Source organism: Streptopelia decaocto (assembly GCF_964273445.1).
Source record: "Streptopelia decaocto genome assembly, chromosome: 17".
Taxonomy (NCBI): domain Eukaryota; kingdom Metazoa; phylum Chordata; class Aves; order Columbiformes; family Columbidae; genus Streptopelia; species Streptopelia decaocto.
In genome coordinates this window covers 11427873-11440498 of record NC_138672.1, presented here as the reverse complement: position 1 = coordinate 11440498, position 12626 = coordinate 11427873, and the positions used below count along the sequence as shown (strand labels likewise).

Here is a 12626-nt window from a genome sequence, read left to right as displayed (position 1 = left end):
CAAACCTCTTCAATACCGCAAATAAACCTCAGCTTGCATCTGTCTGAGGTTCCTATAAAGAGTCCAGAATGTATTCTGAGATATGTAATAGCTTGTTAAAACATGATGAAAAGTAAGCCTGAGAAGCGTAAGTTTAGAGCTAAGTTAGATTATCTTAATAATTAGTACTGCATTTAAGTTTCAAAAGAAAATAAACCCCCGTTTTCTCTTTCTAAATACACTTAGGCTTTTCTTCCTAATCCTCAGACTCAGTGAGGCCTTTGCAGGTCAAAATGCAGCTGCAGGCTCTTTCTCTGCATGGCTCTCAGGGTGACACAGCACAGCCTCCCGAACGGCAGAGGACAGGCTGACCGGCTGCATGTGACACACGTGCCCTTACACTTATGGAAAAACAAAAGGACAAAACTTCTTAAAGACTGAAGTAGCCCTTCACCTTCAGATATTCCTTCCAGATTATCACTGCAGAGGGAAAAGCGCAAGGTTTTATCAGGTTTACCATGGAGCTTGTTTTCATCAACGGGGACATCTCCTTGCCCACCATCTGCAAGCTGCATATTTAAGACCTGGAGAGTGGGGGAAAGAAACAGGACTCACTTAGACCCATCTATTCTTCAGATAATTAAACAGTGAACAAAACACTGTGCTCATTTTTTGCATTTTTTCCCCTAGATGTTAACGGCGCAATCAGATTTCTAACATTCCATTTGAAAAAAGCCAATTATCTCCCAAGTCAGAGCTTGGAGAGAATGTAGGGACCCAAGATGGGAACACGAGGCAAGTCCTGATTATGAGGGAGCCGCCAGCTCCTCCCCACATCACATCATCACCCAGCAGACTAATAGAACATGCGAGCTGATTGTAACGAGGCTGCAAAAGGAGATAAACCCGACTACCAGGCACGGCTGCAACGCTAAAATTCAGCTTCTTCAGACTCAGTGACAACAGCCCAGGTTTGCTCTGAAGCACCAAGGTGACAAAGCCTCTGCAGAAACCCAGCAGGCTCATTTGTCCTGTATTAATATAATACATCGCTTCTCACACCTTGCAGGTATACCGAGTAAGGGGAAAAAAAACAACAATCAAAGGGATATTTGAAAGGTACAACCCGCAAATTGAATAAAGTAAGGATTTAAATTCCCACTCTGGATTTATTACCCGAACTCGGTGGCACAGTTTAACTGTTCTGCCCTCAGCGAACGCAGAGGCTGCGCTTCCCAAAGCGTTCCCGCGTACCTCGTTCTCGGACATCATGCCGGGCGTGACCTGCGGAGCCGTCCCCAGGGAGATCACCAGCACCTCCTCCGCCTGCGCCGCCGCGACCGGCTCCTGCGAGGAGCCCTCGTGGTCCCCGTGCTGCTCCAGCTGCATGTTCGATCTGCTTCTGCTACGTGTTGCTGAGGAAATATTTCAAAACACCAACGTCAGAAAGTTTTTCTCTGCTTAAGGAGGAAAAAAGAGACAATACAACTGAAATACAGAACACCAGTGCTTTGAATTAATAATACGCATACTAAATAAACTTAGAAAATGAAAAGTCAGACTTTGAGAGATGGAAGTGGTGTTTAAATTGGAGTGCTGAACCATGAAAAAACAACCTTTCTAAATAAAAAAGAGCAGACTTTCAAAATAAAAGTTTAGAGAAACTGTGTCCTGTTCACCTACGCAAATTCAGGGTATTCAATTCACAGAAAGACCCTTAATGAATTAACTAGGGAAACGAAGATTGTCACCACCACCACCACCAGAGGTCTAACTTCCTGTGGTTTATAACTTTCATTAACTTATTTGGGAGATTTTTTCTCCTAAAAAGCAGGGAAATCTTACTCCAACAGCTGTCTCAGACCCAGACACACAATTTCAACACCAGGTGCTCCGCTCTGCTTGTTTTTTGACTCTCTACTAGTTTGGCACCGCGGAAGGAAAAACACCCCACGGAGCGACGGTTCCTGAGCACGGCAGCACAACACCAGTTGTGTCCGTGTTTGACCCAGGGACACCAAGGCAGGTGTGCACAAGTCATACCAAGGTTTGATTATCACACAAATGCACACGACGTGTTTATAAAATGACACAGACATACAAAACGAGTTTCATATAGAGATCAATGAAGAAATCTGGAAAAGCAACCGGCGGGCAAAGCAAAGCAAAGCAAAGCTACGCTAACGTCACATGCTCGATGGAAAACGGCACAGAGAACGGAAAGAGGGCATTACCCACCAAACGGGGTTACTAGAGTTATATGAGCTGAAAGATTGGCAGCAGAAGTGTCCCAGGCAGTAATGGCTGCCAACTGCTGTCCTGGATTTCGAAAGCATTAAAATGAAACAAAAGAAATCAAAACTTTGAGCAAAAACTATTTTATACCATAAAATAAATGCTGTTGTGCCACTGCTTTACAGGCACAAGACCAGAACCATTCAGGAGTTAAAAAAAACATGGGATAGATGTATTTGGGGTTGGGTTTGTGGGCTTTGTTTGCTACTTACCATGCTTGAAATGTTTTCACCCTGTTACACACTAACACCAAATCTCCCAAACAAACAGAAATATCCCATGTGGTCGTACTCATGTAAACATACACTGAAGAGCACCACGCTGCCCAGTTTAACGGAAAATATCATTGAAACAGAAAAGTTTAAACTCAGAAATCATAATCAAAAAGAGAACAAAAACCCAAACATAAAATTGCATTACAATACACTAACAATTAGAATTAGGCTGGGCAAGTAATGGAGAAAGAAGAAAGCTTCTGTTCTCAGCACATACTCTGGAAGTTCTGCTCTTGCTTTTTCATCCTCCTCCACATTTGCTCTCTTCTGAGACAAACATTCAATAGTTATTCTATCCCACTAATTAAGCGTCATCGCTTCGGTCTTCCCGCTTTCCCAAGCGACCTTCCCTTCCCTCCCGGACCTGCGTCCTCTCTTCACCCGCCCCTCGTCCCCACGGCGCCGGCGCGACCACCGGCACCGCTCTTGGTTCAGCCGGAGCGGAGCAGCTCACCACGCGCCGCACAGCACGGCACCCGCTGCCCCTCATGCACAGGGGATTCCTCACCATCGACACAGAAAACACAGGAACCGAAGCTGTAGTCAAAATGTAACCCCAAGACATGACCGGAAAATGGCACAGAAAATGTATCCAGGTATAAGAAGTCTGCTTGCCCTCCTTACCTATTGGTAATCGATTTTTCTTGTTAGCCGGAGTAGTTGCAGGAGAAAGCTGTGGGGTATTATACGGAGTCATTTCCAGGCTGCTGCTTTTCCCTGGTTTGTTCTGGGGTAGGTTTGCCAGCAAGTTTTCCAAAGCCATCCGATCTTCCTTAAGTTGATCACTTGACATCACATTCCGCATAAAGCCAACCTGAAAATGTAGAATGAGCACAGGTAAGACCTGCAGCACAAACTACCAGCGCTGCTCATCCCGCCTGTAAACACGCGGCCAATCGTGCAGCTGTAGTGAAGGAGCGGAGCCGTTACCAGGGCCGTGAGCTGGCTGTGCGTCACGTACACCACGGTCCGGCTCAGCCCCTCCAGCGGGTTCACGGGAGACATGGGGGGAGTTTCAACCGCCCGGCCGTCGATAACCACATCCAGGAACGCAGCCACGCAGCTCTGCACAGAGAAAAAGGGCTTTACATGGACACCGTTCGCTGGAAAGAACAGCACTTATGACACCAGTTGAGTTTACACTGTGATACAAGCTCTGCTTCCTACTTTTCAAATCTTGAGATAAAATGTCACATATCATTAAAATCACTGAAGAGCAAGCAAGGAAAGCATGCTGTTACTTTCAGCATTTCCTTCATTCCTCTTTTGCATTCAAAAGTGTTACTTAAGTGCCTTCTTACAATTTTTTAAAAAATTAGACTGTTATGCCAATTAAACGGCCCCTTCCCGAAGCACCTGCTGAGCGCAGACGGAAAGTGAAACAAGGAAGCAACACACAACATCACTTTCTAATCTGATTGAATGGTACTTTTTTAATGAATCCAAAACTTTGTATGATGAACGTGTAACAATCATAATTCGCAAAAACCTGAAAGTTACACAAGCAAATCAACAGCTTCTTAAACAGATGATAATACATCAAAGATCACAAGTGTCACAGTTCCTCTGAGGAACCTAATTTCAGTGTTGCTATGGACGATTCACACTAACAAAGAGAAAACTGAATTTAAAAAAGCAAAACAACACAAAAAAGGACCAGAATGTTCTTGTACTAACAAATTACTTGGTCTTAAACCAGATTTCATATAGAAGTTGTCTTTGGATCAAAGTGTTTTCATCAGGTTCCGCAGAACAACCACAGGCAGTAATTCAGCATTTATGTTCAAAAGGTAACTTGCTTTTATTTCTTGTGTTTTGTTTTAAGAAGTATCACATCACAGTAAAAGTGAGAATCCCTGACCCTTAACTCTAGGACCCAGAACTTTGTTCCCAGCTCCGTGCAGGATCTGATCTGCCTCTCGGTCCCTGTGACTCACGGGTCGGTGAGTCCCCCGCAGTGTCTGCAAACAGAGGCTGCAGAAGGCGAGAGGCACCCGAGCGTTGCTGTTCCAGCCGCGCTCTTACCTTGTCGAACTTGGCCAGGCTGCTCTTGGTGCGCGGATCGCCCTCCTCGGCGCCCGTCATGGCCAGCTGCTGCAGCAGCCTCCCCACCTGAGGAACAGGAGCCTGAGGAGCGAGCACTCCAAAACAACACCCTGCCGGACCCAGCTCCACAATCAGCTAAGTCACCTCCTTCATTCTAGATTTATCTTCATTTAACACTCCAAGAAATGCTTCTGGTTGAGTGGACAGTCTTGCACTTGCTTTCGGGGCATAAAAAGTGCAAGAAGCTTTAGAAAACAACAGTTGCCGCATTAAACAAGAAAATCTGCACACACAGTGTGCTCTGAGCATCCGCACTTCCCCAGGAACAAAGCACGTTTTGTTTTACAACACGTCAGAACTGAGAGTTGAATCTAGGTCATGCTAAACCTGCAGACGTTAAAAGGCTGCATGGATTTTACTAAGAATATTTTGGAGGAAGGAAAAAAGAGCAGGAGGGGTAACCCTTGTTTCAGAGCATCTGTCCCCACTAACCCCAACGGCAAACCAGCTCTCCATTTCAGTCACCAGCGGCAGGTTCTGCTGCAACACAGGGGCAGCGACACAGGGCAGGATGGTGAATGGGTCACAGAGAAACGCCGGCAAGGGCCCGGCCACAAAACCCACCAGGACGTGCCACGGTGGGAATCGCGCACCGTCCCGCTCACGGACGGCGTTAAAAAGCAGGTTTTGCTGCTTGTGTGGAGAGTATCCTCAGTCAAACAGTGTTGCTTAATACCCTCAGACTACACCTCTGCACGCTGGCACCAAACTGCCCCAGAATACACAGAGACAAAAATGCGCCAGGAGGGCTGGGGAGCAGCGCAGGGTCCCCCAGCAGCGGGTCACTGCCCCCGCAGCGCCGCCGCGGCTGCCAAACAAGGTGTGTGCAGCACAATGCTGCATTATTCGTGCAACACCTGGCATAATACTTAACATTAGCAAGAACAGCATAACATCAGTTTACACACATTCCAGAATTCTACTTATTGCCACTTCTACGCTTTAGTTCCATTTCTTATAATTTCTTTTTATAAAGTACATTTGCAACTCTTCTAAGAGATAAAGAAATACATGTAATAATTGTTTTAAGCTGATATCTTCAGCAAACAGATAAACTTCAGAGCATGCCTTTTCAGCCACGATAACACAAGTATTTTGTTAGCATTTGTCTTATAGGTAGGAGAGAAAGTAACTTTACTGTAGTAAAGTAGTAGAAAAAAAAGGCCAAGAACATATCTCATACTTTTCATTTTTTAAAGACTACTTTAAAATGACTCATACCTGCATCAGGTTAAATCTTGCCACTTCATTTATAGGAGCATCAGAAATGATCCCGTACTGCTCTGGGTTCACGATGGCGGGGCAGATGAAACAGGCGAGGAGAAGATCCGTGCACATGGCTCTGACCTCCCCGACCTCCAGCCTGTCCACACACGAGAGCGTTTTGTACATCTGAGACACGATCCAGCGCAAGCTGTGCGGGAAACAGTACGTGTTTTGTTTGAGATACCCAATGAACTTGTTCACCAAGGTCACCAGCTTGGCCTCATTGGAGTCAACCATCTCCTGCACTCTCTGCCTGAACTTCTCTGTGCCCTTCTCTCCAAACAACTTTTCCTGCTGAACCGGAGAGAATCTCTCAATTAACTTGTTTGGATCGGTTTCCAGGTGGTCTTCATCTTCAACCAGGAGCTGCATGATCGGCTCATGCAAAGTCGCAGTAAGAAAAAGCTTTGCAGAGAAGAGCCCTTCAGAGAAAAGTTTGAATAAGATGCTGAAGGCACAGGTGCCTCGTCTGAGCAGGCGCCGCGGGTTGTCGCTCTCCTTGAGCTCAAACTCGATCAGGTACCGGAGCACCTGCAGCAGGTAGCTCTCATCCTCCTGCATGATGCAGTTGCCGTAAATGGAGGTGAAGACCGTGTGAATGACGCTCTGAGTGTTGTCCTGGTTGAGCTTCTCTCCGGCGACCAGACAGGACGCAATGAGCCTTGGGTTCTCTCTCAACCTGTTCAGGAATTCTCCATAAGCCGTCTCCTGAAATCCCAACTGCTTATATCCGTCCACGAACTGCGTGTCCTCCAAGACTTTAGCATGCTGGCAACACTCGGCAGGAGAAGCTTCGGCACTTTAAAGAAAAACATTGAAACAGTTTAAGTAATTCTTCATAAAAGACGCTACGTGGTCAATCTCTTACAAGACTACCACCAAGGACAACAGTCCTTCCATACAGCCAACACAAATGATTTACGAATTCAGGAATAAGGAGAGTTCGTTCCCATAAACTATGAACAGAAGAAAACCAAATGAGATGTTACAAAGAGGCAGCTTCAACAGCCAACAAGGAAGTTTCAGGCGCGTCAGATTCCCAAGCAGAGATTCCTTTTAAAACCTGACTATTTTTATGATTAGTACAGCAAGGGACTCCAGATACTAAGTGTGAAAAATCTGATGGATCTGCTGCAATTCACAAAGTTTGGGAGCTTGTTCTCCCCAGGACCACCCCCACCAAGTCACCTTGTAATGATCAGTCTGTCCAAGTTAATCCTCTGCTGCTTGGAGATCCACGCTGTGCGGTACAGCTTCTCTGCTGTCTTCAGGACGTCTGCATTGAGCCTCTGAATCAGTTGCTTTTCTGAGTTGACGTAGAGGCGCTCCTGCTTGAGGTGATGGGCCAGCGTGTGGATGTCCAGCTTCACCATCTTGGGCAGCGAGCGGGTCCCACAGCGTCCACTGCAACAAAGAACGAAGATGAACCAGGTCTGTCTGCCCCAAGGGGCGAGGAGCAGGTCACACAGACACTTGGCAGGAGATACCGCGGTGCCTCGTCCATCTTGGCACATTAGGATGTTCTCTAAATCCAGAACCCACCACCTAACGACTTATCAGTCCTTCCTAATGCAAGTTTCCTAATTGCCGGTCTCGTTAACCCCTTGTTACATCAGCACATCAGGACACTTGCACAGTGGCAAATGATGTTTTCGACTCATGAACTGAAATAGTGGTAGCACGGCGCTACAAACCTCCCAGCATTGGCCTTTCCTGCTAATAAAATATTCAATAATAATAATATTACGAATTAAAATTAAAAATAAAATCAAGTATCAATCCTGAGATGAGGCGGAGTGTGGAAGTCTGGAGACTTCACTCAACAGTAGAATTCATTCAGAAAAAATTCCTCAAATATTTTAATTCAGAAGGATATTTCTTTGGGCCACGATCCAAAAATGTTGTTTTAAAGAGAGCAAAACTGCAACAACCATAGGATTTCATAGCACACCGGGGACAAAAATCTACACAAACCACTGTTACGTCTCAATGTAACATTAGCTCTGACTTCATAATTAGACAACATCTTAATTACCAGTCAAATAAACAGAGTACCACACCATTCAAAACATGTTCAAGGAGCTAATCCATCTAAAAATTAAGTCTGTGGAAGAAAAAACATCAACTGCATTAATGCTGCCAAGGGAAGGGGTAGAATCGTGCAGATCAGATTATGTTTCCATGGAATTAATGATTAACTGCTCTGTGTCGTCTTCCCCACCAGAGCTCACAGCCACACCAGCTAATTTGGGAAGAAAAGAGGGCTGATCCAGCTCCGGCCTGTCGCGGTGCCCTGTCAGCGTGGTGACGGACCCGCCGGAGCGGAGCAGGACCCGGCGATGAGCCCCAGCGCCGCAGCTGCGGGAACCGCCGCCCCGCGGGCCAGGAGCTTCGCTCGCACGCCGGCTCCGCCACGCCTGAGGCTACGGACCCCGTCCCGGGCACCGGCCCCGCGCCCCGGTGACTCCCAGACCTGCGGCTCACTGCCCAGCCTGCCAGGAGATCATCCCTCTGAAGAACACAGATTAGCTCCCTAATTAGGCACAGGTTTTACATTTGCTGGGTCTTTCCATGCGGAGAAAGGCCGATCGCCAGGCGCACCGACAGCCATCGCTGCTCCCTGCGCGCCACGAAGTTCCCCCATCTTTAGTTTCAACCTCACAACCAAAACCCCAGCAGTGACAAAAAGAAACGCTATCACAAGCCTTTATGCAGAAAACATTGCAATCTTATCCCGCCTGATGGTTCGGAGTCCATTCCTAGCAAATACAGACAATCGTGGACATAAAGCCCTCAGAAAAACCCAACCAAACCAACCCGCACAAACACAACCCTCAAAAAACCCAAACCGAACACCCTGCAACCCAAAGCAGCGGCTGCAGCTCACGCATCCGAAGAGGAGATTAAGGAAGGAACTTCAGGGATGCAATAATGCACATGTTTTTAACTAGGACAGCCTCAGAGAAATTATTAGAAAAAGAAACACTGACGTTGCTGCCAAAGCTCTTTGAGAGACAAATAACAACTTCTTGCAACAAATTTATTTCTAGTCCTAGAATTTTAGGGCTCACAGAAAATCCCATAGCGTTAAACTTGATACGGCCTGCAAACCCCGCAGCAACTCGTTATCCGGCTGTGAGCTATTGATACCAGTGGGAACAAGCAGTTGCACCCATAGAAACATACGCACCGGAGACCTGCAGAACCAGCCGCTGTCCCCCCGGAGGCTCCGCGGGGGCTGCACGGCAGGGCTGCTCTCGGCTTCCCAAACCTCGGCACCGCCACCCGACATTCTCCATTCTAAGGTGTCCACGCACCGGCTCCGCTTTCCCGGCCCGTCGGTGCAAGCGGTTCTGCCGGTGAGCGAGCGCCGGGGCAGCGGGGAGCACTGGGGGAGCACCCGGGGCAGCGGGGAGCGCATGGGGAGCACACAGGGAGCACACGGGGCAGCGGGGAGCCCATGGGGAGCCCACGGGGAGCACACGGGGCAGCGGGGAGCCCATGGGGAGCGCACGGGGAGCACACGGGGCAGTGGGGAGCCCATGGGGAGCACACAGGGAGCGCACGGGGCAGCGGGGAGCCCATGGGGAGCCCATGGGGAGCACACAGGGAGCACACGGGGCAGCGGGGAGCCCACGGGGAGCACACAGGGAGTGCACGGGGCAGCAGGGAGCGCACGGGGAGCCGCCACAAACAGCCGTTGACTCAGCCCGCGTTCCTGCGCCTTCGCCTTGCCAAATTTCAAAACAACTTTCTATTTTTGGGTCACTCATTATAAACACATTTAACAGTAGACAAGCTGATTAAATGGCTTCTGAGGTGTCTCAAACACTTACAAATAACATTCCCTCTCCCTGTTTCACTCGCTGTCCCTGTTTTTCCCACAGCAGCCGTCTCCAGCCCCGGGGATGCACTGAGCACCTGGAGCCTTCGGCCTCTACAATCACCTTTTTCTCCCCAGCCCGCAGGTGGGAGCAAACGCCACCAGCCCAGCCAGCAACACAGGCGGCTTGGAAACAACACACTTTCTGTGCTGAGTTATGCTTATCAAATAGCAGTGAAATTGCTGGTAACCTTTTCCGGAGCTACAGACAATTTAAAAATATATATATATCTATCAGTTAATACTCAGAAAGCAGACAAGAGTCCCACACAGTCCAGGGTCCTGATGTATGTGTCCACCTGCCCAGCAAATAAAAAGAGCAACAAAACTAGGAAAGGTCAGACTACTGCAAACCAACGTTGCACCACTTGTGACACCACTCGAAAAAGACAATATGGGCCTTGCACATACTCAGAAAGTGAAGTTACTGCCTAACACCCCAATGATCGGTGCACCTCCCCACGACAGAGCATCGCAGCCACTACAGGCACCGACGCACCGAGCGAACCGGAGACGCTGCGCGTTGCTGCGCATTTTTTAAACTAATGACCGCTGTAAAGCTCAGGCCCCACACCAGACAAGGCTCTGAAGGACGACCATGGCACCTGCACCTCTAAATATACCGATCCCATGACTACTTGCTCGTGCCCTGTCAACCGGCCGCTATTCCCGTGTCTATCTTAACTGTCGCTACTGTAGAACAGCATAAATCATGAAATCAAGAGAACTGATTTGGAACCAACTGCAGCCGGTCAATAGGTAGCACCGCTTTGTCCAGAACTATGAAAATCCACAGGGTTTTCCTGTCAGTCCACAGGATGTCAAGAGGTTTTACCCTATGGACAAAAAAATGGATCAGGAGCCTCCCTGTCTTTATAACCCTCCATGAAAATTACACTAATTCGATTGGTAGTGCTTGCTACTGAAATTCAGCTCTTTGAAGAGCAATGCTCCCGTTTACTGGTTTTTACAAAAGGATTTTCTGAAGCCACACGAGTGCAGCGAGTACAGCGCAAACAGCCCCGTCCTCCCCGCGGGCTCCAGCGACACGGGAGAGCACGGAGCCCAGAGCAGGTACCGAGCAGGCTCCTCACGGCGCCGGGAGAGCTTGCGACACAGCCCAGGAAACCCAAAAAAACTCGTTGAGCAAGACACACACGTTATTACTCCCTTCAGACACTGGTATTAGTAACACAGCCTGTCTTGAAAGAAAAACCCTTGTGTCAGTAACACACCTACATGACACACGCTGCTCCCCTCCGAAACCCTCCGGCCTTCACAGCCAGTAGGAAAAGACAAGAGTTGCCTTCTCGGACCTTCCCAGGCCACGGCGCCGCGGCGGGAGCTCCGGCCGCGGTTACGGGTTCAGTAACGCGCCGCGGCAGGAGCTCCGGCCGCGGTTCCGGGTTCGGTAACGCGCCGCGGCAGGAGCTCCGGCCGCGGTTCCGGGTTCGGTAACGCGCCGCGGCAGGAGCTCCGGCCGCGGTTACGGGTTCAGTAACGCGCCGCGGCAGGAGCTCCGGCCACGGTTCCGGGTTCGGTAACGCGCCGCGGCAGGAGCTCCGGCCGCGGTTCCGGGTTCGGTAACGCGCCGCGGCAGGAGCTCCGGCCGCGGTTCCGGGTTCGGTAACGCGCCGCGGCAGGAGCTCCGGCCGCGGTTCCGGGTTCGGTAACGCGCCGCGGCAGGAGCTCCGGCCGCGGTTCCGGGTTCGGTAATGCGCCGCAGCGGCAGCACCGCAGCCCAGCCAGCGGCGGCAGCTGCGCGGGCACCAGCGCCAGAAAGCTGCTGGTCAGATTATCGGTTTCTCATAAATGAAAAGCTGCCCATAATTATCCAGTTACCTGATTTATGGCTGCCATGCACCATACCTGAAATAGCAGACGGCTGTAGTTGTATAAAGTATCTAAATCTCCTAAACTGCCTTCTAACAGTCTGCTGTGGCTGAAAAAATAGCAGATGTTAAATCACTCCTGCTATCTACACATTATTTTTCAATTCTGGCAATTTCATTTTGATACAAAAACATTTCAGTTTTTTGTCGGTTATTTCAAGACTGCTCGGTAACCAACTAAAAGCTGCGACACGGTAAGAGCTGCTCGGCACAACGATCTAAATGATTTCACTTCATGATGCTCCACCACATCAACAGCAAATCCTGCGTGACCTGGCCGCATCCGAGCCGTCCCGCGCTGCTATCAGTGCCACAGAACCCAAGGCCACCTCCGCCTTTGATGAACACAGGCTATAGGTGGCTTCCCATGTTTGAAAGTCCTGGAAAACACTACATTTAATCTTTAGATACCAAACTCCACCTTACCAAGCGTGGCACACAGGAACAAGTGATATCTCCATTGAATATTTCTGCAATTTGGTTGACAGAAAAGAGATTAAATAGTAAATACTGCTCGTACACCAGATTCTTCTTCCTCCTCCAGCATTTCCTGCTCAGGGTTATTTTCTCCTCCCGAGTCTCGCTACGCAAGGCTCAACTTCCAAAGCAAGTTTGGGCAGATCCAGCGTGGGCAGGGCAGAGCCAGGCAAAGCTGAAATCACTCTGTCTTACTGCAAAAATAACTCCTAAGCTAGCCTGAATAGCTCCCGTGCTAATGCCCCCCAGGTGAAGTACCTCTTTCTTCATCCATACCCATAGGGACAACTAACAAGCCTCATTTCCTTACACAAGCGAGCAGCCCATCTCCCAAAGCTGAGCTTAAAAAATTCCCATTCTTCAGTAGGACAGTCCACCGTGACCCAGGACTCATCTGCTGAACCCGCATGTTACAACATCTGCCATCTCAAAACACGCGCACAACGTGCAAAA

At 49.0% G+C, this 12626-nt stretch overlaps 1 protein-coding gene across 8 annotated transcripts in view; it reads right to left on the bottom strand.

Annotated features, from left to right (window-relative positions):
- GAPVD1 (GTPase activating protein and VPS9 domains 1) overlaps window positions 1-12626 on the bottom strand; it is a 29730-nt gene that overhangs the window by 15707 nt on the left and 1397 nt on the right. For 6 of the 8 annotated variants that reach the window (XM_082067447.1, XM_082067453.1, XM_082067452.1 and 3 more), the window contains exons 2-8: window positions 7110-7325; window positions 5877-6720; window positions 4575-4661; window positions 3480-3614; window positions 3174-3363; window positions 1234-1394; window positions 434-563 (exon numbers count right to left, since the gene is read on the bottom strand). In XM_082067447.1, the coding sequence (XP_081923573.1) occupies window positions 434-563; window positions 1234-1394; window positions 3174-3363; window positions 3480-3614; window positions 4575-4661; window positions 5877-6720; window positions 7110-7294 (1732 nt within the window). In that variant the 5' untranslated portion in view covers window positions 7295-7325. Of the gene's footprint in view, window positions 1-433; window positions 564-1233; window positions 1395-2217; window positions 2299-3173; window positions 3364-3479; window positions 3615-4574; window positions 4662-5876; window positions 6721-7109; window positions 7326-12626 lie in introns of all 8 variants that reach the window. The other 2 variants (XM_082067454.1, XM_082067451.1) reach the window with 2 other exon arrangements.